A 24,895-nucleotide genomic window follows, 5' to 3' on the forward strand; every position below is an offset into this window, starting at 1 on the left:
TCAAGCGAAGAAGATGTAATGCCTCTAGAGACAAATCCCATGATGGACTAAATGTAACCATTCCAAACAAGCCCACAAGAACAAACTTTTCACTTGGCACTGCATTTTGGAAGTTGTTCATTTTTGTTATGATCGTAGGCAGCGCCATGATGGATTGAATACAACAGATGTCCATCATGCCAACAGAATAAGGAAATTGTTTGTGGATTTTCTTTCTCACTATATTTATCACAAAAAATTCTTTCCCCAGTGCAAGATATGATTTGTTATGCATTCTTTTAATTTCGGTTTTCTTTCACAAATATTTCACTTGATCAACAACCACTTGAAGCAAATAGTGAACAACAGATCATTTGGGAATGAGATCAATGTAGCGGTATGTCTCAGTACCAGCATCATGAGAAAGTAACAAAAAATTGGATTAAATATTCAGAATGTACGTACTACCTGTGACGTCTTCGCACTGCATGGTGGGATGCTAAATAATTTCTTGCATGACCAAGTCTTGTGTCAACTGGTACATGTTTGATGAAGTGGAACAATTCGTGCATGTGTGAACGGATGTCCTGAATAGTAGATTATAGTGCTTCTGATTGCCTACATCTAACAGCATGAATTGTTCTCAGTTCCCTCACATGTCTTGGTCTTGTCTCTCCGTCAAGTCTTCACTAAAACATTAGGAGTATGGTATTCCCCGAAAGGCAAATTTCAAACTTCACAATGTATATCCTTGCTCTCTTACATCCTGTGGTTTGATATATCTTGATTTCTTACAAAATATGTCCATATGAAAAATATTTCCTATAAGTGCTTCTGTATGAGTAATGAATGTTCTTGTTTTTTTTGTTAAGGATGAGTAATTTCATTGGGACAAGAGTATTTTTTGTGTACCATGAACAGAATTTCTGAACACTGTGATTCATAAAAGATCCACAGTATTTGGCATTTGGTATTTGGACAAAATATGTTTTCTTTTTAGCAAAATCATCTGATATTTCTTGTGTGTTCTGATTGTCCTTCCTGTGTCTGATGATGAGCACATAGATGATATATATTTGAACCCTGCTTTCAAAGGATGTGTTTGTCAGACAGTTGATGAGCACTTTCCATGCTCAATGTGCAAAACATCTGAGGCAGTACCTTCTTATTGTCTTTGTTTAGGGCAGTGAGGTAGCCCAGTTGTTAAAGCATTTACGTGCTGTGCTGAAGACCTGTGTTTGATTCTTCATATGGGTACAGTGGGAAGACCATTTTTGGTGTGCCGCCATTGCTGGAATGATACTTAAAGTGGTGTAAACCTAAACTCACTTATCACTCACTCACTCACTCACTCTTTCTGTTCTGTCTGTACTTTGGAACCATGAAGACAACCTTTGTTCCATTTGTCCTTCATTTATAAGGGGACCGAGCTTCCATATGTTCCTTAATTCTGTCCTCCATCCTTCAAGCTTCATTAGTCTGCCTATCATCTTCATTCTTCAGTGGTAGCCCAGTGGTTAAAGTGTTCACTCATCACACTGAAGACCAGGTTTGATTCTCTATATGGGTACAACGATGTCTCCACAGTGATACTGCTGGAAAACTAAACTCACTTGCTCTATCTTCACCCCCTATTGCATGTTGAGATTTCACATGTGAAGATGTATAGGTAGTACGTACAGCTGCCTAATCATCCAGGTTTTAGGTGGAGGAATAGGGATTTCACTTGATTAAACAAAATAATGGAGCTCTGATGTCATTATATTGTAGTTAAACCTTGTCAAGGATTCTGTGTGTTAATATCTCCACACAACATCTTTTAAACTGGTGTATCATTCATAGTTCTGTAGCCAAAATTGTCCAACCTGCCAGCAATGAACTTCTAGTCTTTTGCAGTCTTTGGCAGTGTGACCTTTGGCACCAACTGCAGCTGCAAGATGCCTGTCCATGTGTCTTGTTGTGAGAGAGGGTGTTATTTCTCTTATCTGTTACACATCTTGGACAGCATTTTATCTAATGCATCTCACCTTGTGGTTCCAAAACTTCTTTATGTAAGATTTCCTTATATAAGAGGCCATCATAATTGATCACCTGAAGGTCAATCCAGTCCTGATCTTTGTCAAAGGTGCCTGTCTGTTCATGTGGCAGCCCAACACACTGACTGACAGTCATGTAACAGATGTGTCAGCCCAAACAGCCTACTGTTGGTTTTCTTGGTCTTGATTCTCATCCTTGGCCAGAAGTTGGTGGTAACATTCAGCTTATCAACATCTAGTATTTGTAGGTTTTGCTTTAAGAAATATCTAATTGTGTGTCGAAATACTCACTATTGTTAAAAAGCATGTACCAGACACAACTTCTGATCTCAGTTCCTCGAGAGGTTCTTGGCAAAATCATTTGCTATCATCCACTAGGAGATGTTGGAACTGTAATCTCACACAGTGGTATGTGAAATGTACATCCATATTGCTGCAATCAGCAACATGTGAAGCTACATGTTGCCATTCTGTAATCAGTTCAAGAAAGGATCCAACAAACCAGTGTTTGATATTGTGAGCAACAATCCACATTATCGTGGTACAGAGATACACAATGATCCATTCGTTAGTCAGCACTTAATGGTCATAATTTCAAACAACTACAGCCATCATTGCTTCCCTCTTACACAAGGACAATACTTGTCATGCCATTCATACACAGAAAGCATGACAGAGCCTATTACCAGGAAATAGTTTAGCATTGTGAGCCATTGCCTTGTAAATCTTGCATTTACAATTTTCCATCTGCAAAGAATATGTGTATTTATCTTTGCTTCCTGTTCGGCAAGATGAGATAGCTCACTGCAGAATATAAATTCCTAAGGAAACAGATCAAAATGTATGGCACATCTAGCATAATTATACTCATACAATGTTACAGTTAAGCCTCCCCTAAAATGATAATTTCATGCTAATTGAACACTATGGACATAAAGGTATGGATTGCCGTGGCACATATTATGGCAACGCCTGCCAGGTAGAGATATTACTCTTCCAGATTGTGTGTGTCACACATCTGATGGAAACACAGCTCAAAGCTATGCAGAAATGTAACAAGTAGGCCTCTATTATCTTTGATACTGCCTGTATCTTGTACTCTTGTCGAGGTTCAAAAGAGTTTGTGTCTGAAGATCCTGTCTTCAAAATAAGAATATGCATGATTATACTGACATGGTCATCAAGCAGCAAATCATCCGCATCAAAAAGTCCAAAGCTGTTTTGCTCTGACCCTATTTGTGCATGGGTAATAAATTATTTCCCTTTGATGTTCAGTAGCTAACTAACTTTTCTGAATTATTAGAACCAAGCCCATAAATCCCTTTAGCATTTTTCACTGAATTTCATAAATGTTTTCATTTATCACTCGTTCTTTATATTATGTCACTTTGTTGCAATTTTCATTGTTTCACAATTATTGTTTTTGTGTTTCAACCTCCTACAAAGCGTGTTATCACATGTGACACTGACACAGACCTCATTGTTCATGGTCTCCATGGTTGGTCACACGTCATTTTGATAAAGCAACTGAAATTAAACGAACTCAGCTGGTCAGAGACCAGTTGAGGTTTTCAATGGCACTGTGTTTGATGTTTTCTAAATAACATGCTGCAAGAAGGTTAAAGATCATAATCAGGCTCTGTTTTTGCAGACACTTATTTTACCAAGATTTGGCACTTGTTATCAGTTGTAGGTGAATTCTTGTGGAACAGGAGGATATGTGAAGATATTTGTTAGAAGTGATCTTCTGAAACCCATGCAATGGGTGACTGACAGGATTGGGTAGTCAGGTTTTAGCTGACTTGGTTCACATTTGTCATCACATCCCAGTTTAGCAGATCGATGCTGATGATGTTGATCACTGGATTGGATGGTCCAGACTCAATATTTACAGAACGTCACCATGTAGCTGGAATATTGCTAAGTGCAGCATTAAACAACAAACAAACAAAATTGGAAGGTTTAAGGTCACCATTGAGTTCTGTTTTCGGCAGACATGTATTTTATCAAGATTTGGCACTTGTTTTTGTTTGTGGGTGAATGCTAGCTGAAAGTCACTGCACGAGGCAGTAGTAAACAAAGTGCCAAGGCAACTAATTTACTGCTCAAAGTTATTGCCTGTGTAAATGGTATTTTCACAAATTGGCTGCTGCTCATATGACTAATGTTTGAGGCAGGGATATAATGAGTCTGTCAATGTACTTAAGCCGATTGGAACTTTGCAGACTGTGTATTGGCAGTTTGACTAGTGTGTCTACTTGTTACAGAACGTGAACAAATCTTTGGGTTTTATTGATGAATAGCTTATGGTTTTGAGGTAAATATGAAATGTCATTGTCAGAGAACAACCTCTCTCAAATATCTGCCTAAACCATTTCAATGACAACAAAAAGCAAAATAGGTTTGAAATTTGTGTGAATGAAAATTGAAAATCTGTGATAACATAGAAGGTGTGTTCTGCCCTGCCAGTGGCATGTCTCACTCAAGTCCCATGCAAAATGTAGACTTCTGAAGATCTGGGATAGAATTGGGTGTCAGTAACTCTACTTCCAAGAGCTATGAGCAAACAGAATGATAAATCAAAATGTTGGTAATCACGACTCAAACTGTAAATGAGCTGACAAAATTTTGGTCTAGTAAGAAGGATGGTTGTTTACAATATGCTTCATGTGTAGTCATGTAACTGTGAAGGTGAGCTACAGAGCTTGTGATTTCTGTGTACACATTCACACATTCTAGTGTCACCCTAGTTCACTAGCTGGTCGATATGATCATAAAGTCATAAAGCATGATGTCACTAGTAAATGCCTCACATACATGTGTCCTAGCATCACATTAGGCATCAGAATAGTATGTTATGTAGCCAGCGTATGTTATAACTAACCATTTACATTTTGTCCATGTTGATGGGCATTTATTCAGTAAGGGTATGATTGTCAGGATTCCTTCAGACCTAAATTGTGTTCATGGTTCCAATAATTAATGTATGTAATAAATAGTACCATTCTGTTTCAAACATCAAACATTGACACAAATATTACTAAAAACATGTGCTTGTTTCATCTGAGCAGTGTCATACATGGGATTTCTATTAACACACCCATCCATCACTATGGGAACTACAGACTGAAATGCAATCTTGAACTAGTAAAACATATTCCTTGAAATGGTCTATGAATATATTCGTTCAGTATAAAGTAAGTATAAATATGTTCATTTAGTTTAATATCAGTATGACCATTGTGTTTTGGAGTTGTTTGTTTTCACTTTCTTCTCATAAATATTTTTCAGCAATTTCAGTGGTTGGCAGTACGTACGTAGACTACGGCGACCCGATCAAGCTGATATGTAACGCGACTGGAGGGCCACACATACCTGAGGAGATTGACTGGTTCAAAGATGGAGATAAAATAGATGCACACAAATATAGTGATATTGTTATAACAAAATATCGGTCACTGCGGTTACAATCGATGACCAGTGAGCTCCTCGTGGACCGAAGCACGACTGACCATTCAGGAACATACATCTGCAGAAGCTCACAAAATGCCATTGGGAGCATTAAGGTCACAGTCCTTATTGGTCAGTATATGGATATACTCTGTGCATTATTGTTGTCTTTGCAAAACTGTTTGTTCCTTTTAGAAAATCTTTCAATCCTTCCCATATAGACATAGCCATGTAGTTTTTAAAATCCCTTATATTTTTATATGTTTTATACTTAAACAGTAGCTCTATGGTTAGTACCTATTTTAAGACATGTTAAGCATTGACACATTGGAATTGGTCTTGAGCTTCCCATGCTTTTCATGAGAGGCAACATGTGGGATCAGAGGATCAGACTCAGTGCCTCAGTAGATGCATGTCATGGCTTCCCAGTTAAAGATTGTGATATAGATAAAAAATTCATCCTCGTCATACACATGGAATATTGCAGAATGTGACATCACACACACACACAAATAAGCCTGTGTTACAGGGTAAATGGTATTGTTTGACTGTTGTTCAGCATTATCTTTGAGTTGATAGTCAAAGTAGTGTTGAACTGTTTGTGTCAGCTTCTTAGGAATGAAGGCTAGCAGGTCTGTTGATTCCATGTTTCTGGGTAACTGAATGCAATAAGAGATGGGAATTTATCTCACAGTAGTCATATAGGTATATATCTGTAAGTTGGTTGTAGATACAGTCATATATGTATATATCTGTAAGTTGGTTGTAGATACAGTCATATATGTATATATCTGTAAGTTGGTTGTAGATACAGTCATATATGTATATATCTGTAAGTTGGTTGTAGATACAGTCATATATGTATATATCTGTAAGTTGGTTGTAGATACAGACTCAGGGTGTGAATATTACTGGAAACCACTTGTAAATAAATAAATGCTTCTTCCTTCATGTTTCTCATATTATCTGAAATTTAACATTTGTATGCATACTGAAAGTTCGTTAAATCATGTTTTGTATGGAAAAGAGATAAATCATTCTAAACTTCAGTTAGGGCAATGTGCAAATTTTTTCATGTCATTCCAAGTTCATTAGGCTGAATGTTATGAGGCTGAACTTATGTTAAGACTTGTTTGTCTGGCATCCATCATCTAGCATCCAGTTGCCATTATGCATCCTCTTTTCCAAACTTCAAACTAGTGAAGACCTGTTAAGATCTGGGTTAGAATTGATCTTCAGTAACCCATGCTTGTTGTAAGAGGCGTCTCCGACTGAGGATTGGGTGGTCACGTTTACTGACTTGATATCCTAACTGCACAGATTGATGCTGATGCTTTGATCACTGGATTATCTGGACCAGACTCGATGATTTACAAACCATTGCCAAAAAAATGGAATATTGCTGAGACGGGCATAAAACTAAACTCACTCATTCAAACCTCTGAAAGACTGTACATACCTTTCGTTACATATGGTGTATGGTGTATTAGCAGGTTAAGCAGATATGTTCAGTTCCTATTGGTATTTATGATACTGACCATGGTCTTTTGGCAGATGACTCTGTTCGTTAATTCTTTCAAAAGACATTTCTCAGATAATATTATCTCTTGAAATAGCTTGCTGCACCAGTGAAGTTACCTGAATTATTTCAAGAGGTTCTAATCTGATTTCCAGTATCTTTCCAAAATAAAATCTGGCTTACTTAGTCTTTCTGTAAAAAATATTTTGAAATTTGGTGGTAGTTTGGATTGTTGAGAGATCCAATGTCCAAATTCTGGGGTTTTCCAAATTTGCTCCAGTTTCAACTTGCACATTAATTCTTTCAAAATAATTTTCTTCCTTTATTGGAACTGAATTTGGGTGTGTATTTTTCACCTTTAGATAAACATGTATGCATTTTAGAAAAGTATATATTTCATTTTAGTGTTTATACAGAAAAAATCTAAATGTTAGTGCTGACAGCAAGGTATGTTTGTCCATCTTTGTTGAGATTGTAAACTTTTTTACAGATGCAGGTGAGCTCTAGCACCATGACACAACTTTCTTTTTCTCAAGTTAACCGAAAGACCTTGTTACACACACTGCAGTTAATTGTGACCTGATGGTGATCAGCAGTACACTTTTACCAAATAATGTCAATGCTAAAACCATAAGAAGATGTAAAGGACATACATGCATAAGTCATTCAAGAAAGGTTTCAGTGAGTGATGGTACAGTTAATGTTTCTTGTTTTCTCTGTTTTGTTTCTATTACCATATGGTTCATTTAACTCTATACATCATGAAAAAGGTGTCATGGAAAAAATGTTTGAATCAAACAAAAACCATCGACAGTCAGTTCTCATAATCAAAGCATTGTCTATTCTAGTTTGACATCAAAACCAAGATTTAGTGAGGTAGCATAGTACTTAAAGTATTTGCTCATCACATTCAAAAACAGGTTCAATTTCCATTTGGGCACAAAATGTGTGATGTCTGTTTCTTGTAATTCTGCAAAAACATTTAATATTATTGTAGCATTCCTGAAGTGTCTTGTTACCATTCTCACTAACTTGTTCTTCTAAATACGATCTAAGAAGGAAGGTTTTTGATGGATATTGTCTATGTACTTGGATATGTGTGTATATCAGTATACCAGTATGTGATATGTTTAGATAGAATAGGTCTCCTTAAATACTATTTTGGTCTCGACAGGCAACCAAATGGATTTAAGGTCATGATTGGTTATTTTAAGACACATTCATATGACTGGAATATTGAATGGCGTAATCAATACCAAACTCCTTATGGGTATGAAAACAGCCACACACCTTGTTAATACCTTACCAGGATGTCAGATATCATTGACTCCCCAGCCAGAATTATGAAGCAAGTATTTAGCAACTGACAAAAATAGGAACAAAAAGCTTGACTCTCTAAATCCTTGGTAGCAGTGTTTCTGTAGATGTTGAAGAATTCAGCTATTAGTGCATTATCAACAAGACTACAGTATAAAGGCAATTTCCTTTGCTGATTTGGATAAATAACACCTTGAAAATACAAATGACATTTGGTCCTATAACAAAAATTCATCCTTTTTTGGTGAAAGAAAGTCTTTTACAGAAAGGATCTGTGGGCCTTTAACACTTTCAACATTTTAATGTGCTTTAAAGAAAACAGTTTTCTGGAAGTAAGCATTAGTAAACTGGATGTAGTGAGCTAGAGTTTAAAGAGAAATATGACCAATAAATACCTTTGCTGAAATTGCTGAAACATTGACCAACAATATTTATAAAAACATCCCTCAAATGTCCATGTTGTAGCATTGTAACAGGAAAATTGGTCCTCCTCATGTAAATCATCTCAAAATGTACTATCCTAAAAGTAATATCCAAGGTTATATCTTTGACAAAATTTTGTAAATTTTATTCTAGCATCGACAGTACTAGAACGATTTCAACGGAAATCAAATTATAGCAGTGAGTATTTTGTCATTGATGGTCGGCACATTTGGAATTGCACTGTCTTGGGTTTTGAATCTTGTTTTGTTCGGCCTTTCCTGAGAAATGAAAGATCCTGTTGAAGTGCATTTTCAATTTGAACCATGATAGTCAAGTCATAGGTAGTAGATGTAAGTTAATTTATGTTTGTTTATTTGTCCTAGTCATCTGTTTGCACCTCTGTGTTATCGGCTACTGTTGCACCTTTGAAATGTTTCTAGGATATAAATCCAAAATATCTGGGTAAGAATCAATGTTAGGGTCCTTTATCCAACACTAATTCGGTATCTGTAGGGTAATCTGTTGGTATTATCACTTTCGGATCAAGAAGAGTGAAAAGATTGCAGGTATGAAATTCAAAGATTTCGGTCAGACCACAGGGCTGGTTAGATGTCAAACTTACCACCCCTGACAGAAACACACCTGCCCCAAAAGTTTCTTCATACGCGTGCCTATATGTTAACCCGGCCAGCAAGCAGGTGAATGTGTGAGTTTGTTAGTCTGCGTTGAAAAGAACCCGTCTCATTTATTTTGAAGGCTGATTTAGAATTATTGGTCAGTCTGATAGAACCTTGAGCAATAGTTCAGGATTATTCCTACGTGTCAGCATCAACGTGGGAGGAAAGATAAAATGTTACACAGTTTTTAGACATTTGGCGTACTGGTACAACTCATAGCACATACATGGTACTGACAGGTCATTAACAAAAGGAGCGGTGGTAGGTTAAAGCATTTGCTCGTCAAGTTTAAGACCTGGGTTCAATTCCCCACATAGGTATTATGTGTGAAGCTAATTTCTGGTGTCCCCTGCCATGCTGTTGCTGAAATATTGCTAAAAGCGGCGTAAAGCCATACTCACTCATTTATAACCAAAATCTGAACCAAGAGTAGGTAATCCTGTCATTGAAATGGCGCTCAACTCTGCACATTTAAGACCACTAAACACTCCATAACTCAAACAACTTGAAGACTGATGTATGGCAGTCTCTTCTCAAGGTAGTCAGGCTCTCTGACCAGTTGAACAAGATCTAATCAATCAACATACCAAACAGGGTGTGATCAAAGGTTTCCTGTTGGTAGGGAGTAAGTAGCCATGCATTTTGATCACAATCTGAGCTGCCTGAGCAACATTTTATTTTCTTCCCACAAGCTGACATACATGATACCTGAAATATTATTCAAAGCAGCATATGTGGTGTCCTTTTTCGTGTGTCTTTGCAGGATCACAAATAATACAATCAGTCCATTCCAGGAACACATTTTTTAGTAGTGCCCAGCAGTTTGACGTAATTGTTTATGGTGTTGTCTGGTTCTGGTGTATGTGACTTCTTGTTCTTTTTGTGGCTTTTTTTTATAAGTTCGATCATGTTATTGCAAGCATGTCAACCTATCGGAGCAGGAAGGTCAAGTCAAGCTTTTCATGATTTGATTTTTACTGGTAATTGGTCTTTTGGTGTTAAGCAACATGTACAATAGACTGTGGTTAGAATATATCCCTGTGTGTTCTCAAGGGTTAGGTGGTGGGGGAGCCTAATGGTTATAACATCCACTTGTCACACAGAAGACGAAGGTTCAAATCCCCACAGAGGTATAATGTATGAGACCTGTTACTGGTGTTCCCCTGCATGATATTGCAGAATATTGCTAAAAGGGGCATAAAACTTCACTCAGTCCAAAGGGATTGTATGCTATGGTTGACAATAAGGACGAGGGGAGCTCATGGTACTTATAAGAATCAATTAAAATAAAAGAACTTGATTGTCCTAACTGATAGTGTGCTCATGCTTTCAAACAATGGTGTGCTTGTTTTCTCAATCACTGGTTTGCCTTGAATATTGCTGACAGTACCAGTATTCACTCTCTTACAACATCCAAGTGCAAAATCAGATCCACTGGAAGCATCCATAAAATCTTCAACATCATCATCAACACTGACACCATCATTATCATCATTATCAACTGTCAAGGCAGGTCTGACAAATATGAAAATGGCTGTAAATTTTGATTTATGAACAAGCTGTTAAATACATCAGCTACTAATGCACAGGTTTCAAGCCCATAATTAACATTGATGGATGAATATTTGTCAAATTCTGTTTGATAAAGACGATAAAGATACCACTTCTGTTAAATTTTTTTGTTCAAATTTTAAACTTTAAAAATCAAGATAATATCTGCTTCCCAAATGTCTGAAATAGGGATATGAGAAATGAGCACTCTTGTAAGATCAATATGATGAAAGCTATTATAAGAATTAAAACTGTGAGTGCAGCCAAAGACACATGAAATTAATATCCAATTACTGGATGAAGCTTCTTGCAGTTTCTTAAACCTTAGGGCCTTGTTACATAAAGATGCTAATTTGCTAGTTTCTTTTTATTTCATTACATGACTTTTGATTCACTTAGTGCATGTTTGATATTCATTTAACAAGCCACAAGGCCAAATTGCTTATGCAACAGCTATTCAATGACTAAATTGGGTGAACAAACAGTATAAGATAAATTTAACCTTAAGTGCGTCAATCTGGTGCCAGAACTTATCATGATGAGCGAATTTGGCACCACCCATCATCACTTTCTCATTCTTCCACACTCCCTTCACTAACACTCCTTCATTCATACACAGTAATACCCACTCAAGCAGGCTTTCCCACACATACTCTTCCACAACACTTAAACACATCTTCCAGTCTTACACTCTTCCCAACCTTTAGTACATCTTGCCCAAACTTACGTCTTGCCCAAACTTATGCCCTGCCCAAACATACACCCTCCCCAGTTTTACTCAAAGTGAATACCTACATTCTTCCCAGCTTTAAGCACTGTGAATATTTACATTCTTCCCAGCCATACACCCCACAGATACTTACACCCTTCCCAGCCTTAAGCCCTGTTAAAACTTACACCCTTCCCTGCCTTATACCCTGTAAAATCTTCCACCCTTCACAGCTCATACCTTCCTCTCGCCACTCAAACACCCCTCCCCACTCAAACCCTACTCCCCACTCAACCCTTCTCCCCACTCATGTATCCTTTCCCACTGAAATACCTCTCCCCACTCAACCACCCCTTTGCACTCAAGCCCCCTTCTCCACTCAAACACTTCTCCCCTCTCAAACACCCTGTCACATTCAAACCCCTCTTCCTACTCAAATACCTCTCCCCACTCAAACCTCCGTCCCCATTCAAACACTTCTCCCCGCTCAACCCCTCAGCACTCAAGCCCCTTTCCCACTAAAACACCTCTTCCTACTCAAACACCCCTCTGCACTCAAGTCCCCTTCTCCACTCAAACACTCTCCCCACTCAAACACCCTGCCACATTTAAATCCCTCTCCCTACTCAAACACCCCTACCTACTCAAATACCTCTCCCTTCTCGAACCTTCCTCCCCATTCAAACACCTCTCTGCACTCAAGACCCCTTTTCCACTCAAACACCTCTCCAGTCAGATATGCTTCCCCACCCATGAATGTCTCCCCACTGAAACACCTGCACTTCACTGACGCAAACTAAAGATCATAGTGTCTCTTTCTCTTTCACTGTTCCCAAATCTAGCCAAGTCTGTAAATATTGTTATAACAAAGTCCTTGAGGAATTGGATGAAATTAGTCCAGACTGATTGCTTAGATAGTCTGCACTGTGACTTCACTGCTCTGTCTTCTTGATATCAATCTGCTATGGACATGATGAAATTACAGCACCTAGTTTTGGAAGATGACCAGAATACTGCCACTGCATACTCGACGAGCAGTGACATGGCTCGGCGCTTATAATGGAAAGAACCAACCACAGAGGTGGAAACTATGTTTTAGCTATCCTTTTATTTAGATTTCATGAAGTCCCTAAATAGTGTCCCTAAAGAAACATTTCACATAATAGGATTGGATTGCAGGATTATCAGTTTAGAATAACTGATGTAATTAAAGAACATGGCATTCTATAACATATCTTTTCTGCACCAACACTCAGAACTTGCCAGTACATGACATCCTTTAGCCTCTTTGTCCTCCAGACATACAGAACTTTCAAATACATGGCATCCATTGACATCTTTGTTCCCCTCCAACATACAGAACTTTCAAATATGTGACATCCTTTAGCCTTTTTGTCCCCCAGGCATATAGATCTTACAAATAGCTTGATTCTATAGCATCTCTGTCCTCCACAGACAAACAAAACTGGACAATATATGGTATCCATTAAGGCCTTTGACAGAAGAGGAACATGGCAGTGTTAATATCGATGATAATTTATATGCCGTTCAAACAGTAAAGCCATGGAAGTACAGACATAACGTAAAATGTATATCCATAATCCGTCCATTAACAATACAGCATCAAAACTATAATTATGTAAGAAGTCTGTTTACAGTCAAAATTTTGAAAATAGGTTATTAGCTAAACAGTTGTTTAATTTCAATAGTTTTTGTCTAAAGACATCTTCATAAACCAATTTGTCAATAACATATGACAAAAATGCTGAGAAGACAGTGTTTGTTGTCTTTGTATCTACACATGATATTTTCATAGTATGAAATGATATGTTCTTACTGAATGTTTTGGTTGTGGTCTTTTCTGTATAAGTTATAAGTTCGCCAACACAGACCTTTATCATGCTTTATGAATAGAATAATTCCTTTGGGTCACATCCTTATATAGTTTCCTATAGACTGTTTTTATTTCTTAACAAGGTGAGATTAATTTTGTTTCTTTGGTGTTTTGAATTTTCATTTTTACTATTTCAGGTGTAACAAGAATTTTTTAGCAGACAATACTTTGTAGACATTAATTTTATAATACTGATTGGTTCATGTGCAAAAGTAAATACACTGACGAAATAGGAGAACTATCAATATGGCTGAATTATCTCTACTCAGTTCATGGCAACAAAATATATTACTTAATGATACATTTCAGGTTGTGAAATGTTTGAATATTGTCTCTACTTATCTCCATTTTATTCCATTACTCCTTTTGAATTCGGTGTTTCTATGTTGAGCAAAGAGATAAAAGAAGGGATGAATATCATCTTCCTTCAGCAAGGGTGGTGGGGTAGCCCAGTGGTTAAAGTGTTAGCTTGTTGAGACCCAGGGTTGATTCCCCACATGGGTACAATGTGTGAAGCCTGTTTCTGGGGTCCTCCTCTGTGATATAGCTGGAATATTGCTAACAGCAACGTAATACTAAACTCACCCCCTCTAACTTCAACATGGAAAAATATTTTATTGAAATATAACTTGCCATTTACATACACATACTATCGTTACCTTCAAAAAGTGTCAGCTTATGTTTGCTTTCATTTCAAGATACATTTTTATGGCTTATGCTTTGTATTCAACTTTGTGAAAATAAGATGATATAAGTGTCACAGTTCAAACAATTTGGGAAAGAATTTCTTATGAACATGGAAAGGATCAATATCCGAGAATGGCAAACTACCACACGCAAATGCCATATGTATACCATCATTCCTTTTATATTTTATGGATTTATTCTTTCATTTCAGCGGATACAACAAATGTAAAACGTGGTAAGTACATGTTTTTGGTCCTTTGTTTTCAAGAGTTATGCATGCAGTTCATGTGAACCTCACAAGTATAATGTGTATCGCACTTATTATGCACTTTTTGTATGTAATACACAAATAGATTTAATCTATATTCACTATATGCTTGTCGTAAGAGGCGACTAACGGGATCGGGTGGTCAGACTAGCTGACTTGGTTGACACATGTCATCGGTTCCCCATTGCGCAGATCGATGCTCGTGTTGTTGATCACTGGATTGTCTGGTCCAGACTCGATTATTTACAGACCGTCGCCATATAGCTGGAATATTGCTAAGTGCGACGTAAAACTAAACTCACTCACTCACTCACTCACTATATTCACTATAATTCATCCACTGTTGAATAGTAAGCATGATTCAACAGTTCAACAGTTTTATCAATGCAGATCAATGCTCATGCAGTTTGATCACTGGATTGTCTGATCCAGACTCGATTATGTACAGACCGCTGCCATATAGTTGGAATATTGCTGAGAGCAGCTTAAAACTAAACTCACATGCTCCTGACATAATTCTAAACCTGATTCACTATGTTATCATGGTTGGAACCTTTATGTCAAATTCTTTTGTTTTGTCTATTTCTTTCCATTCAAATACATTGTCAGTGGTACTGTCTGTGTAACAACTTTTGCATGTCCTTTTCTGTTTTCCTTACAAAAGTTACATTAAAGGCAAATGATGTCAAAAGATTAGAATTCATTGAAATGGGGAATGAAAGTGTTTTTAGGAATATTTTCATTTTTAAAAGCTGACTCCAGTGAAGATTATTTGGTTTGAGATATAAAGACATTGTTGGCAAATGGAAGTCAAATGTGATTCGTTAATTATCAACTTCAAAACAATTTTTTTACTTCCAAATTAACATCCAAGTCATCTGCTAGAGATGTAACAATCATTAAAGCTCAAGGTCACTACATTGCAGTTTATTTAATGATACAAATAAATACAATCTTGCTGAACTATTTTGAAATATTATATTTAAAAATTATATGGTATTAAGAGACTAAACAACATGAAGATACAAAAAAAAACAATATTGCTAGAAAAAGTTTATTTATCAGAGTACAGTCATTGATAATTCCAATTCATACTTCTTTGTTCATAATTTATGAAGGCAAAGAATATCATCATGTACATACAATTCCATCCTCGATATCTCCAGGGTATACGTTCCGATAAGTCTCCACTATACCCTGGACGCATCTACGGCTCTACCAGATAAATTTATTACCTCTCTTTGCTGGCTCCGCCTTCTCACACTAGCCAATCAGCTAGGCCGACGTTATAACAGAGCTTGCCAGTGTCAACAAAGGTAGCGGTCGCAACTGTGAAGGTTTGCCCACAGTGCGACTCAGATTTTCGGGAAATCATACAAACAAATTGACAGGTCTGAAACTTTAAAACAACATATGCAAGAACGCCATCTACCTCTTCCAGACAACCTCTGCATTGTTTCTGTTGCCAAGTATAATCGGTTAGATAATTCAAAAAACGAAAGTGAGTTGTGATTGGTTCGCTCAACTTCTCAGCGTAGACACCTGACTTGATGAAAAGACAGTCAAGGGAGGTAATAAATTTATCTGGCAGAGCCGTAGATGCGTCCAGGGTATAGTGGAGACTTATCGGAGCGTATACCCTGGAGATATCGAGGATGATACAATCCTTGGTGCCATTGCTTCATTGGTATCAACGCATACTGCAGTCATCATGTATGGCTAGAAATCGTTATGCAAAATTAGCTGCATTATTCAGGCTTATGTCCTCATAGCTTATGAAATTATTACCAAGGTAACCTCCGCTAGTATTCTAAGAATATCAGTCTATTATCTGGAATGAGTAATCTTTAGAAATTCTGGCAGCAATGGACAATTCACTTCATGGCACTGAACATTCCTTCTATCAGAGCCAAATGGAAGTGTGTGTGGGTGGAACCAGGATGTAGTGATAAAATGATGAAGATTTCTGTTGATGATGGCTAATAGGAAACATATTGAGTCAGGTAACATATCACAAGGGATCACTCCTAAATCAGCATGCCCATATATGCTATCAGATTTGAACAAATACTGAAATACCAAGGTTTATCTTTCATATATTTCAAAGACATATTGAGAAACCTAGATCTAATTATATATTTTCTGTGATCCATTATTTGGCTTTTGGTTTGAATGTTGTCATGTTTAATCAGTTGTGGATGATAAATTCTGTGTGAAGTAAATCTAAGTAAAACAATATGTTTTGGAATTGATATCATCAATGTTTATTGCTGTTGTTAACTAGTTCCTAGAAGTTTAGATTGCTTTCCTGTTATAGCTGTGTTTCAAAGGCATTCCAGTTGATAAATCACTGTCAGGCCATGTAAGAGTATTGCTGAGGTATGAACAAAATGAGCAATTGCCATACTCTATTCCATTTGTTTTAAGTCATAGGCATATTTATCTGTAGTTCCACAACATCTTGTCTCTGATTTCAAAGTGCGCACTATTCCTTCCAGTCTAAGACACATGGCCTGTAGATATTTTTTTGTATTGGTAAAACTGGAAATTGCTGTCATTATTCTCACAAGCTAATCAAATAATGTGACTATGTAGAGACATGTTTCCTGATTATGTTCAGTAGATTGTGAATGGTAATCATCTGTAAATAAAAATAAGTGCAAATTGATGGATGATTTCTGGTTTATATTGGAAGTTGTTATCAATAAAGTTGCAAGTTTTCTGAGTTACGCACCAACTCATGGAATGCCAGTCAACCAATTTATGATCATGACTGCATCTCTACAGTTGACAAGTGAAGCTGTAGATTATGACTTAAGTATGATATATTTATCATGCCATATCGCAGGATGCAAACAGCACCAAAATGCAAACTGATCATTGCCTGTGTGAAATGAGACTTGTCTGTTTCAGAAACTGATATCAGTACAGTCAGACACTATTGTGTAGAACTCACTATTGTCTTGAAGTAAAACTGATGCACAGTCATCATTTTTTGGTTATGTGGACACTTTTATGAAGTATTTATGTATGTCTCATGGACCTGTGACTCATGCAACCCATGCTTGTGGTTTTTGCCGGTGGTGGTGTTACCTGAGGTTGTCAGTAGTCTTGTTCGCCAACACTTCTTGACATATGTCATCATTTATCCCATTTATGGAGATCGATGTTCATGATAATGATCACTGGATTGTGTGGTCAAGAATATTTGCAGAACACTGCCATTGAGCTGGAATATTGATGAGTATGGCATTAAACTGCATAAGTATAGACAAATCAATTGTGTACAATGTTTCAGGTGCCTGAAGCAGGTAGGTAATGTGCATGGCAACAGTTGTTTTCAGTTGATGTACTAGTTTGCAGATCAGGCACCCATTCTCAAAGCAATCGTAGAGCTACGACTGTTGTACATCTGTGTTACACTATGCGAGTTACAATCACATTAGCTCTACGATAGCTTTGTGAAACTGTGCCCAGGGACATATATTTGAAATCTTTGAAAACATTTTCAACACTTGCTTCATTTTTGAGATACAGAGTGACAATAAACTCATCTGTCTTTTGCAGGTACTGGTTCACAGATCCATCCGAACCATGCTGGGGTGTCTATCTCAAGCTATGCAAAAACATCACTGATGTTGTCACTAGTTGTCTCCCTTGTCCTAGTCCCCTGTGTCTTATGACACTGACACCTAGATCAAGTTACCTGTGCCTTATACAGTCTGGTGTACATGTAGCTGAACAAGCAGTCAGCAATATGATTGGTGCAATCTATTTTCCACTTTCAAATCAACCAATGAGACATCAGACAGGCTGGAGGTTGGTTTCTGTTGGTTGCTGACACTGATCAATGAAATACAGGGGAAGATGGATGGAGTTACAGCCAGTGATATCTGTGAAAGCTTTCACCTGATTGGTCAGAAAGGATCCATTGATGTTGCTTGTGAAAGTAAAACAAAATCTTAGGAAGTAAACCTTCCAATGACTGAACAAGTGTGAGACTTCCATAAAAAAACATTTGATTTGACAAGGCATGTTTATGTCCTAAAATATTTCACCCAACTTGTACAGGATAATCTTAATAATAACATGGGAGAGTGCAATCTGTTCTCACATCAATTTTCAGATGAAGAAGAGCTTCAGTTACATTATAACCTGAGCCTGTACCTGTAAAGGGATTTGTGCAATCTGATTGGTGCAAATGAAACACCTCCAGCCATGATTGGCTGGTTTGGAATAAGGCAGCATTACAGGCTGATGTTGAACTCGTACATTTCTTTAGAAGCTGTCCATGAGTCAACTTCAGTAACGGAGGCCTAGAACTGTTTCTTTCTCCCAAATTAAATTTCATACAATGCCATTGTACTTAACAGGTTCTCTGACTAACATCTAACACTGAATTGGACTCATCAAACTAGAGTTGTGTCCTTTAACACAGATGTGACGTTTCACAGTGTCTGTCAGCCATGTTGTATATGTTGCTTGCTTCTGGTTTTGCCTCAACTTGAATTGGGGCATGAACATACAAGCTTTGTATATTTCAGAAACATTACAGAGTTGATTTCAATGCCAGTTGTTTGGAACATTTCTCAAAGGTTGTGATGACTGCATGGCGGTGGGAATTCAGTTTTCGCAAATCAGGTGTGTTTGCAGGCACGTCTGCAAGGTTGCAGCTAGATCATTGGATGAAACATCACTTCAGGCATGAGTTCAAACTGTGTTCAATGAGAGACCAAAGTTGACTTTGATTGAACCTTGAAGCATTTTTCAGTGAATTGAATTCTTGGGGATCTGAAGTTGACTGTTTGCCATTTTTTCACAAGCATGGTGTTAAAACACAAGAATCAAGAACAAAGTTTTGAAATGAGATTAGAGGCACCACAAGACTAGCACAATTGGTAAAAGACTGTGACTCCTGAAGGTTGACTCCATGACCGACTTATTCGCCAACTGCCACAGCAATTATTTTAGGAAAACAATCAAGATTTCACAAAAATGACTGCTTGAGATCCACCCCAGTGTACGTCTTGATATACTGATTTCCTAACTGCTGTTAATGTGTTCTTTCACAAACAGTATAATTGTATATAAGAAATGTCAATAACAAAGTTGTACAATTTGTAAAGTATGTATTCACATTTACATGTACAGAGAGGCATGTACAGTTCAAAGTGTACAGATTGGATAGGTTAGATTATGTTGTACAGTACACACTGTATAATATATCAGGAATTTGTGATATGCACATGTTGAAAAGGGTTATAATACCATATAACCTCTGAAAATTTGAACATATACAATTACACAATAAATTTGAAGGTACTTGTATCAGACAAATTTGTCAAACAATATATGTTTGTTTTATATTTATATGAAATAAATGTATGCTATAAATAATAAATAAATAGTGATCATACACTAAATATTTTACAATTTTCATAAACTTAAACATGACATGCTTCAAAGATTAGTGCTATATAATACCTGATAATGTTTTTAACTTTATACTTTTCATTCAGTCATATAAGAAATATAATTTCTTACAGTAAGTATATGTTTGACTAATAATATATGTTCGGGAAGTTTAAGTAGTTTGACTGATGCTAAGCATCAAGGAATTGAATCAAATTAGGCCTAAATAGGAGTGTTGTGGTTCATCTACACAACAACCGTCTTAGGATTGATCATCATGTCAGTCAGGTATTGACAGAATGTGTCAAGCTGATTCTCAAAGTTACATCTATAATGGATTGGATGTAAAGTATATACAGAGGAAATAAATAAGTGAACATTTCTTGATCAATGTTACTTTTATCAGATCTTCACCCACAGTGCAATACAAAGCTTGTGACAGAACATGAAAAAAGAAAACTATGATTGCATATGTTCCCTTATTTGTTTATCTGAGTATATAACCCGAACAATTTACAAACAAATAGTAGGATTTGCTGAAATATTAGAAGTACAACATTTAGTTATTTATGTTGTAAGGTATTGACCATTTCCCATTCTGAGGGACAGAGCATGGCATTTAAAAAAGAAATTTCACAGAAAATGTGAGGGAAAAGTAACACTGTCCAGGGTTAACAAGATGAACAAAATGGCCACAGATACTATTTGGGTGTAAAAGGCTAAATAGAAGTAAAAACTATATGAACAAATCAAACTGAACATCCACTGTTCTATTCTGACAATATCTTAAGCATGTGTTAATGATACCATTAATAAAAGCAGAAAATATATCTTGCCTCTCTTGTGGTTCCTGTCACAAACACAAAGAAAGGCTAGTCAAGTTTACTGGATTTTCTTCAAAGAAGTGTCATGTCATAAGAGAAACCAAACAGCATGACTCTACTTCTCCTTTCTGTTGTTTTTTTTAGAAGTATTTTTGTATTTTGAAAAACATGGCAAAAATTATTAGAATTCATGTACAAAATATTTCCACTCCTTTTTATCCACAGGATATCAAATGGTCAATTCTAAATCATAAATAGTCAGTGTCGATTGGTGTCCAGGGCATGTGTTTGTGTTTTCATTTGTTTTGTGCATTGACATCATAAGTTATTATTTCCACATAATAAGAACCCTTAATAAGTATTTAACAAAAAAAAAATAAAGTAATTAGTTACTTTAGTATATCTGGTGAATATCAGATCAGTTTAATAGCAGACTTTGTGAATATGTGTTGAGCTAGTAATATTCCTTTCTTCCTTTGAAATGGTTCAAACAGATTCTGTTTCATTTGTTAATGGACTAGCTGTCTTGTCAGTACTGTTACCTTCCTATTTTGGTTGTGTTTTTCATTAAACTGAAATATTTCAAAAGATCTATCATTTGTTTTCTACAAGTTTAACTGATATCAATACATTGTACAAAAACATCAATCTAGAAAGGGAAGTGTTGTGGTTTTTATTACTTTTATAAAATATTAGATTTATGGCAATTGATAACTCATAGAAATATGATTCTATTTGAATACCAAAAGAATTCCTCCTGGTCACAATGGTTGTCATATATCCATTAACATTGCATTACAGCACATTGAAGGGAATATGTTCAAGAACTCGGGAAAACATTTCCAAGCTGAAATATATATTTGTTGTTCTTTTTCACCTATGAGTGAAAACAAATTTGAGATTCTCCTGCGATCTTGAGGATATTTCAAAATTGGACTTTTTTACACTTATCAGAGCCTGATGTACATATATGAATTGATCAAGACTTATTCATCATCATAATCATCGTCATCATCATATAAAAAACATTAAGTTAATTCTATTCACATTGTTTACAAGACTACTTCCACATGTTTATTGACAAATGATGCTTAGATACAGCTTTTATGGATGTCATCTTTTGTTTTAATATATATTTTGTCACATAAAGTACTTGATTCATAGAAATTAATATTTTCATATTGTCCTGATGACATGAATTATTTTAAGTTGGCACTGAAACTAATTGTACATTTAAAAAGTATTGTCTTAAATGCCAGTTACTTCTATCTTTTCTATTTCCTCATTGTAAGAAGTTAAATAAATTTAAAACATGCATCCAAGGTATGATAAGATATTTCATGGGAACACAATATTTGTGTTTGAAATCTAAGTCATAGGCCTTGAACTCTCATTTTCTGCCTAAATCACCAAGTGTTACAGAATGCATCTTAAACACAGATGAAACTTCAAAATAACGTGGTTGATTAAAAAAGCAGATTTGACGTCAGCTGTATACGCATCTTCTCCAGTCTTCTCCTCGTTAGTCTCCTCTGTGGGTTTCACTCCATTACCTTGAGGAGGAGTGCAGAAACCCCACGAGTATGTTCATACTGTGTCTGACATTCTACTTAAAAAGCAATGCAAGAAAAATAGCAAAATATGCAGAAACTGGTAATTTTTTTACATCTAAAACCATCATTCCAACCATTGCGTGTTGATAATGTTTACAAGGAAATAAATTCATAGTGTCAATTAAACTGTGAAATCTTTATTTGATACTGATTTTTCAGACGTCTGTAAGAATTTATTCCATTATGCATTTCTGCATACCTTTCCAGCAGCACTTGAAAAGCATCGTGTGATGAAATGATAAGATAGGCTTGGAAAATAATTTTAGAATCTTCAAGCGTGAAATCCTGTTAAGTTAGTCAACATTTGGTTGACTAGAAAATGATGGGGAGTAAATAAAGTATGAACCTGGTACCTCTTATAAATCTTACTTGTTTCTTGTTGCACAAAACATGAAAATACCTTTAATGTTAAGAGGGCAGAGCATGTCAACACATACTGAAATTGTTTTTGGAAATATTAATTTATTTTCCCATACCTTGTCTCTGGTAGGTATTTTTGGTAACATTTTGATCAACTTTCTGTTTTACTGACAAGGACTGGCTGAAGAAATTATCAAACATGAAGTGATTACAATCTCTTACATTGACTTTCAAGTCATGTAAGACTGAGTCACATCAAATATTAGGGGACATCAAGGTGCAAAGAAACAAAAACAAAACACTTATGTTACTTATATTTTTCTCCAAACAGTTTCACAGGACACATGGATTTCAGGATTAGTGAAGCTTCACACAATATATGTTGTGTTTACCAGATGAAAAAAAACACACATGCTCTTGTTATGTATTTAGGATTAGAATAGCTTTTTGGAATACCTTGGTGTAGTAGTCTTGGTTCACTGTATCGGAAATAAGTTATGCTGTCAACAAGATTTGTTTGAATATGGTGTTAGCACTAGCTTTTTAGTGATCAACAGAGATCTTCCATCTCTTGTACATAGAAACCGCAAACGTATCAAATCAGTATAGACCAGTTGCGTTTCTATTCTGTTAAGTTTTTGTTATTTGTTTTTGATTAGCATACAATGGTGCATCACCATGGCTGCTGCTTGCTCTACCTCAGCTAATCAGATCAAGGTCAAGGTCATCTTCTGTTTGTGTTTCCATCACAATCATTAACAAGGATATATTTGTGTAAGAGATTAAGTCTCATGTATTTAGTTCCAATGTTGATTCGCATGAAGACTGTGTGCAATGTACTGACATAAATATCAGGATATCTGATTAAAGTAAACATTAAACAAATTATGTGTTTTGCTTTTATGTTTTCATGCTTAGGGGCCATTTCGTGATCAGTGCTACGTACACTTTTGTTCACCCTTAAGTTCATGCAGATGAATAACATCGAAGAATACATACACTTTGATACCAGGATTACTCTACCCATAATTGAATGTGATGCTGTATCTATATTCACTCAAACTCCAGAATACAAACTGAGATGAACTAACCTTTCTGAACATGTTATACTGACAAGCAAAAGGAAAACAACTCTGGCTTTTTGTCAAGTTTTTAAATTGAAGACATAAGTATAAACGCATACTTTCATGAGATTTTATTTTAAAAAAAGCTTGCATTTCTTTTGCTGTTAAGTATATTTATTTAAGACAGTTTTCTTTTGAAAAAGGCTAATGAATTCATGAAATGTACTGTCAAGTTAGCTGATCACTTTACAAAGGTAGTTAATCTGTTTACTTGAAATTTGCTTGTACTAAAGCAGCAAGTGTTTAAAAGTCATTTAAAGATTCAGACTAGCCTGGTCTAGTTGTGCCAGGATCTCTGTATCATGGGTTTGAAGATTTATGATCTTCAGGTTTTCAGCTACCAGTGTCAATTGCTCTCCAAGAAGAAACAAGTAAACCAAGGTGTTAGTGCTGTAGCGGTCAGTCTCCATGGTCAAGGCAAGACGGTTCTGTCCAGCGCCTGTTGCAATGGAAGTCCAGTAGTGGTGTCCAGCAGTTCAACCACATTTGCCAGTGTAGGATACGTATCTAAAATGTTATGTGAACGATTCACTTTTACAGGGTTTATCTCTCCCATTATTATTTTGTCCTGCTGAAAGCGAACATGAAGCGTTTTTCTGAAACTGTCAACTCTTCATATTGTGATATTATGGCGATAGCCAGCACAAAATAACGAAAAGGACGAATCTTATATTTAAGTTAAAAATCAGCAATCCTAGTTGGCATAGCATTTGTGGTGATCTGCCATACCAGCTCCACATGTTGTTGAACCATGTTTGGGTTCCAGGTTGGAATTGGACGTTATGATCTGAGTCTGGCATTTTGAACATACAAGTACTGATTTTAAAATAGATGCAAGGTCCTGAACCCTTTTAGAAAAATACTTTTAAAGATTTCATTAATATACTACTCATTGGAAAATTGGCTTGCGGGCTAGAGTGGGTTCCCATGAGCTTCATTTGTCGTAGGAGGCAACTAAATGGATAAGGTTTGGTTTAGGTAATGTTTTCCGCCGCACTCAGCAATAGTCCAGCTATATGACGTCGGTCTGTAAATAACTGAGTCCGAACCAG

At 36.3% G+C, this 24,895-nt stretch overlaps 1 protein-coding gene across 3 annotated transcripts in view; it reads left to right on the top strand.

Annotated features, from left to right (window-relative positions):
• Positions 1-23,604, top strand: part of LOC137277792 (neurotrimin-like) — a 280,109-nt gene extending 256,505 nt beyond the window's left edge. For all 3 annotated transcript variants that reach the window (XM_067809723.1, XM_067809722.1, XM_067809724.1), the window contains 3 exons: positions 5,307-5,597; positions 14,454-14,477; positions 18,078-23,604. In XM_067809723.1, the coding sequence (XP_067665824.1) occupies positions 5,307-5,597; positions 14,454-14,477; positions 18,078-18,193 (431 nt within the window). In that variant the 3' untranslated portion in view covers positions 18,194-23,604. The remainder of the gene's footprint in view (positions 1-5,306; positions 5,598-14,453; positions 14,478-18,077) is intronic.
• Positions 23,605-24,895: the final 1,291 nt, after the last annotated feature.

The sequence above is a fragment of the Haliotis asinina genome, chromosome 3 (genome assembly GCF_037392515.1).
Source record: "Haliotis asinina isolate JCU_RB_2024 chromosome 3, JCU_Hal_asi_v2, whole genome shotgun sequence".
Lineage (NCBI taxonomy): Eukaryota > Metazoa > Mollusca > Gastropoda > Lepetellida > Haliotidae > Haliotis > Haliotis asinina.